This window comes from Corylus avellana, chromosome ca3 (genome assembly GCF_901000735.1).
Source record: "Corylus avellana chromosome ca3, CavTom2PMs-1.0".
Classification (NCBI taxonomy): domain Eukaryota; kingdom Viridiplantae; phylum Streptophyta; class Magnoliopsida; order Fagales; family Betulaceae; genus Corylus; species Corylus avellana.
In genome coordinates, this window is record NC_081543.1 from 35,727,359 (window position 1) to 35,733,880 (window position 6,522).

The following is a 6,522-nucleotide window of genomic DNA, read 5'->3' on the forward strand; positions in this document are numbered from 1 at the left end:
TGATCACTGATGATATATTTAAAGCTAAGAAATTTAAACAAGTAGGCCTTTCACGAAGAACATATTTGGGGGTAAGTATTTCGCTTTCGATAAAAGAACTATCAAAGATTTTTTCATGCCCATGCTTCTCTTGTTATTTTAGGAACAGAAAAAAACAAGTCATCGGAAGGATTATGACAATGAAGGTGGGAAGGAAGGTATGGAGTTACCAATATTTGATCTGGCTACCATAGCTAATGCAACGGATAATTTTTCAAACAACAAGAAGCTAGGAGAAGGTGGCTTTGGACCTGTGTACAAGGTAAATAATAGCATAAATCAGAGAGCTATATTTTTCGTTTTCCGGATGACGTTGTGTGTTACAATTGAAACATACACTATATAACAACATACGTGTGTTACTATTGAAATGATGTCGTTCCTACACTGGTTGACGTCATTGGGGTGATGTCGTTCCACTGTTGAAATGACACTTCTCAAAAAGAGGTGTTGTTTGCATAGTAACGACACCATCTGTGGCGTCGTTGCACTGTTCGAACGACACCTCTTTTTAAGAGGTTTTGTTTGCACTGTGAATGGACGTCTGTAAGTGTCGTTTTGTTATACATCCTTAGTGTTTTATGTAGTGTCCAAGTTATACATACTCTTTCATTTTCAGGGTAAATTCCCAGACGGAAGAGATATAGCTGTGAAGAGGCTCTCAAAGAATTCTAAACAAGGACTGAATGAGTTGAAAAATGAAGTTATTTTGATTGCAAAACTTCAACATCGTAATCTTGTGAAGCTTCTTGGTTGTTGCATTCAAGAGAATGAGAACATGTTAACCTATGAATATATGCCCAACAAGAGCTTGGACTTCTTTATTTTTGGTTTGAACCTTGCCCTACTTGATTTAGAGCATTCATGTTTAGACTTATCCTCTTTAATTAATGAAATTGATTGTACTAACATGAGTGTGAAATTGCACAGATCAAGCAAAGAGAAAATTACTAGATTGGCATAAGCGCATTAATATTATTCGTGGTGTTGCTAAAGGGCTTCTCTATCTTCATGAAGACTCTAGATTGCGAATTATCCATAGAGATCTCAAAGCTAGCAATATCCTTCTTGATAACAATATGAATCCAAAAATTTCAGACTTTGGCCTTGCTAAATCATTCGGGGAGATCAAATTGATTCCGAGACCAATAGGATTGTTGGAACATAGTAAGTATGCTTAAACTTCTTTTATAGGTTAAGTTCAGCTATTTTGAACTTATTTTTCTTTACGATGATATTTGGCAGTGGTTATATGTCTCCCGAGTATGCGGAGCATTGACAGTACTCAATAAAATCTGATGTATTTAGCTTTGGAGTTTTAGTATTAGAGATACTGAGTGGGAAGAAGAATAGGGGATTTTATCACCCAGACCACCACCTGAATCTTCTTGGACATGTAAGCTCAAAGTGTGAAATCTCCTACTAAATTACTTTCGTTTTTTTTAGGGAAATTTCTTACTAACAATGTAGTTCCTGACAGTTGATAGGATCTTATGATGCCTTAATAGTCATAGGCCAATTTGAAGGCATGCAATCCGAACGATTAAAATTTGGCTTTCATTTCTTTCAGGCATGGAAACTATTGATTGAAGATCGGCCAATGGAACTGATAGATGGATTGGTAGGTAACTCTTGCGCTCTATCTAGTGTATTATGACACATTCATGTGGGTCTGTTATGTGTGCAACAAAGACCGGAAGATAGACCAAACATGTCATCTGTTGTTCAAATGTTGACCAGTGAGAGTTTATTGCCTAAGCCGAAACAGCCGGGGTTCTTTACGGATTCACCTACAGCAGATTCTTCATCTAGCAAGCATGTAACTTGTTCAGCTAATGAAATCACCAATACATTGTTTGAAGCAAGATAAAGTACGTCACTTGATAGCAAAAGCAGAGAGTTGTTTTTATAGGAATTTATGTAATCTTGATTCCAGCATATTTAGCTAAACTAAAAAGGTCTGGAAGCTGCTACTCTTTAGGACAGAAGGGTCAAAAAGATAAAGAGCTTTGGCTTAGTGCCAGGCCGATCCTACTATATTCATGTTGTTTATTCATATAGTGAATCGGTCTTTACACATGGGACTAGTATCATGTATTTCAAATAATATCATGTGTTTCAGAGTGTTCTTCTTTGAATAATTTTAGAATCAATTCCTTTTACAATGCATACTATAAATTTTATTCCAAAACATGATCTCCAGAAACCTCTTGGCTTTCTTTTACCGACTGATGCCTTGTCTTCTGCATAGCTTACTAGTATTCAATTAAAAACAGAGTAGCCACTTTGTAACTCTTCTGCACTGGAAGTTAAATGCCTAAAACATTTAGCGTTTTTGGTGTTGTCTTTTACTGGCAATAGCAATAAAAGTAATTATTAAAGCACTAGAGTAGATGTATAAAGAAATTTAAAATAATTTTTTCTTGTCATACACTCCTTTAGCAATGTAATGGTTAGTCCATTGGTTGAAATTCTAACTTGCTTGCTTGATGAAGAATCTATGTCTGGCAGAAAGCTTTGGGTAAGAAGACCAGCCTCTTTAGGCTGAATTGCATTGCTGGGATTTTTTTTTTTTTTTCTTTTTTTTTGTTGGGTGCATTTTGTTGTTCCTGCTAGTTCTTTATTTGGTTTCTAAGAAAGTTTTCAGTTCCGAAGATGAAAATTGAGTGATTATTTATGTTTGGTTGCTTAGAAAATTAGGGAGAAGGGAATGAAACTATAGAGTAGCTTTCTGTCTTAAGGGATAATTAACTGGCAAGAAGTAGCTGCGTCTAGATAAAGTGTTGTTGGAGCGGATATCACAATAAACAACACCCATTACGGTGATGTGGGAGACTGGATTTGTTGGTTGAGCAATGAGGGAAAGTGGACAAGTGTAGAGATATGCAAGAACAAGGAAAATTATAGAATCCATGGGAGCTAAATTTGGAGAAGTGGGAAGAAGCTTCTACAACAGCATCAATAGTTATAGCTATTGATTGCGCAATGCTTAATCTATTCACCAACTGTAATCAGAGAGTTAAAATGCTTAATCTATTCACTACAAACAAAGACATGTGAGGAGGAGCCTTTATGGCAGATTGCACAATGCTGGAGAGATGAGAGATCATTGCTCTGTAGCAGATTGAAAACTAGTGGGGTTTGATTTGGAGGTTCTGTGATTTCTCACGTAGGAGAACAGAAAGTTGAAGGACTGAAGGACCATGTTGCAGTAGAAGATTAGAATATATATATATAGGGAAGACTTGCCTGCTCTCTGACTCATTTTTGTTTCTTCACTTTCTGTTTATGAAAACAACATGAAATTGCAAAGTTGATCGAGTGACTACCCAGAATGATTATAATTGTAGATGTTTTTGTACATAAAGCATTGCACTGTAACTCACTTCCTTGACTCTGTGATTTATTGTTGATTTTCTTTGGTAAGTAAAACAGAGTTTTATGTGACAAACCAATACATTCCCCTTTTAAAGTTGTTCAAAGCTTCATTTCTGTTTGAGGCATTTCAAGTTGGCATTGGTTTTTTGGTAAGTCTTTGACATGGTTTGATGCTGTAAGCTTGGTTTGCCTTCTACTGTTAATAAAGAAGCTATACAGAGATGTATAAGCATAATGTGGATAGTTTGAGGAATTTTATTTTGTGTGCTTTACAGGATTTGTTAGATCAAAATGTATCACATTTTGCGAAATAAGAATTTCCAAGCAAAACACCTGGCATGTTAGGATACAGAGGGGGGACAGCATGAGGCTGCTTGGAAGTTACAAACATACGGTTTTCTAGTACTATAAACAGGAATTGGTGATGTCTTTGAGGTTGTAGCATTTGTTTTTTACTTGGTTATGGATGGTGTAACTTGTGTATTCTATCTAGCGTATTACGACACATTCATGTGGGTCTGTTATATGTTCAACGAAGATCACAAGATAGATCAAACATGTCGTCTGTTGTTCAAATGTTGAGTAGTGAGAATTTATTGCCTAAGCCGAAACAACCGAGTTTTTTTTTTTTAGATTCACCTTAAGCAAATTCTTCATCTAGGAAGCATGGAACTTGTTCAGCTAACGCAATCACCAAAACCGTGTTTGAAGCACGACAAAGTATGTCACTTGAGAGCAAAAGCAATGAGTTTTTTATTTTTATTTTATTTATTTATAGGAATTTATGTAATCTTGATTTCAGCATATTTAGCTAAACAAAAAAGGTCTGGAAGCTGCGACTCTTTGGGTCAGAAGGGTCAAAAAGATAAAGAGCACTGGCTTAGTGCAAGGTCGATCCTACTATATTCATGCTATTTATTGATATACTGAATTAGTCTTTACACATGAGACTGGTATCATGTATTTAAGATAATATCATGTGTTTCAGAGTGTGTTCTTCTTTGAATAATTTTAGAATCAATTCCTTTAACAATGCATACTATTATTTTATATCTAATTTTTGACCTGAAATTGGACGTTTATGCTAAAACATGCTCTCCAAAAACCTCTTGGCTTTCTTTTACTGATTGATGCCGTGTCTTCTACATATCTTACTAGTATTCAATTAAAAACTCACTTGCCACTTTACTGATCCCAGATTCCCAATGCTCTTTCCTCTTTATATGGTGTCCATGCATGAATATATTGCTTGACACAAATGAATAAATCCCCTGTTTCTCATGCCACTCGCTATCTCTAGTTTTCAAAACACTTACATCAGATTTGACTAAGAACAGTCCATTAATTGCGTAGCTCGAAGACATTTAACTGCTTTATGGGCAAAGGTTTAAGTATACAAAATATTTAGAGATTCTTACGTTCCATCCACTCTGCTTTACTTTGCTTCAATTTCATCTCCTTCAAATATATTAGCCATGCCAAAGTCTGAAATTTTCGGATTCATCTTACTGTTGAGTGAAACATTGCTAGCTTTTAGATATCTATGGATAATTCCCAGTCCGCATTCTTGTTGAATATAAATTATCCCCCAAGCAATCCTTTCTTCTTCTTGAATGCAACATCCTAAAATCTTCACAAGGTTTCTATGCTGAAGTTTGGCAATTCTATTTCTTGCCCCTCTTCTAAAAGTTCCCTGAATATATATCATGATCTGTATCAATCACAAATGCTCAGGAATAAGGGATGTCATGCTCGTATTCATGTTTGTACTATGCATGCATTCGTACTTATAAATGGCTGAAGGAGTTCTCTCTGTAGAAAAGACTCATCCCTTCACCTGGATGACTTTATAAACAACAAAACTGAGCCCTTTTTTGAAAGCAGAGACCCACATCAAGAAGTAATTTTACCCAATGACCCCCCCCACTGATTAATGCAAGGCATGATAAAAGAAGCAGAAACATCCTAGATTGGGGTAGCTGTTGTAAGACCAGTCATCCTTTCTTTTACTAAATTTTTCACTGATCAAATAGGTTTTGGGTTTTTTTTTTTTTTTTTACTAAAAAATCTGTTACCTTCTCTTTTCCACTTCTTCGTTAAGACAAATAACAAGCATAGGCCTAGGAGAGCCGTTCCAAAAGATAATACATAGATAACTATGAGAGTAGTGTTGAAAGTCACTCTTATGACCCTTCAAGAATAATATGACTTTTAAAATTATCATGGAGCTTGTGATTAATCACTATTGAATTTTGATCAAATGATGATTTTAAAAGTCACCTTATTTTTAGATGGATACAAGAGTGACACAAGAAGAACTTTTAGAATTACTCATAACTATGGTCCTACTATTTTTTTTTTTAATTTTTTTTAATTTTTTACATTTTGAGGTTTCATATGCTACTGTCTGCAATCATGAACCCAGCATTAGCATTATGAAATATAGTTGTCTAAAAAGACTAAAATAATTTTATCAATTATTAAATACGTAAGTGGCACTACTTCATAGCTGTGAGGAATGCAAGGGCACTAATTCAAACAAATTAAGAAATGCAAGGGCCACATACCAATGAACCTCTTTTGTCCTCCTTCCAGTCTCCTTCTAGTGCTTGGCGTGCGGTCAATGTTGATACAGAAACAATCAATCGTTTCTATTCCATGAAGTCTATGCTTGAAGGTGATAGATTCCGGCCTCCGATCACGATTTTAAATGGGTCCTTAATAAATGTCTTACATCCATTCTCTAAAATTGACTATCAAGAACAGACAAAAAAAAAAAATTTGATGTGAAGAGACTTTCAAAGAATTCTAGACAATGATAGAACGAGTTGAAAAATAAAGTTATTTTGATTGCCAAACTTCAACATCGTAATCTTGTGACGCTTCTTGATTGTTGCATTCAAGAAAATAAAAACATATTAATGTATGAATACGTACATGTCCAATAGAAACTTGGACTCCTTTATTTTTGGTTTGAACCTTGTCCTTGTCTTGATTCAAAGCATTCGTGTTTAATCTTATCCTCTTTCATTAATGAAATTGTTTTTTGAGAATTTAGAATGCACTAACATGAATGTGAAATTGGACAGATCAAGCAAATAGTAA

General features: G+C 35.1%; 1 protein-coding gene across 1 annotated transcript in view; it reads left to right on the top strand.

Moving 5' to 3' along the window:
• The window catches only part of LOC132174511 (G-type lectin S-receptor-like serine/threonine-protein kinase At4g27290), an 8,605-nt gene extending 6,450 nt beyond the window's left edge, over positions 1-2,155 (top strand). The window contains 4 exon segments of the mRNA XM_059586157.1: positions 143-301; positions 659-869; positions 1,212-1,435; positions 1,610-2,155. Coding sequence (XP_059442140.1) covers positions 143-301; positions 659-869; positions 1,212-1,435; positions 1,610-1,909 — 894 coding nt within the window. The 3' untranslated portion in view covers positions 1,910-2,155.
• The last annotated feature ends 4,367 nt before the right edge of the window (positions 2,156-6,522 follow it).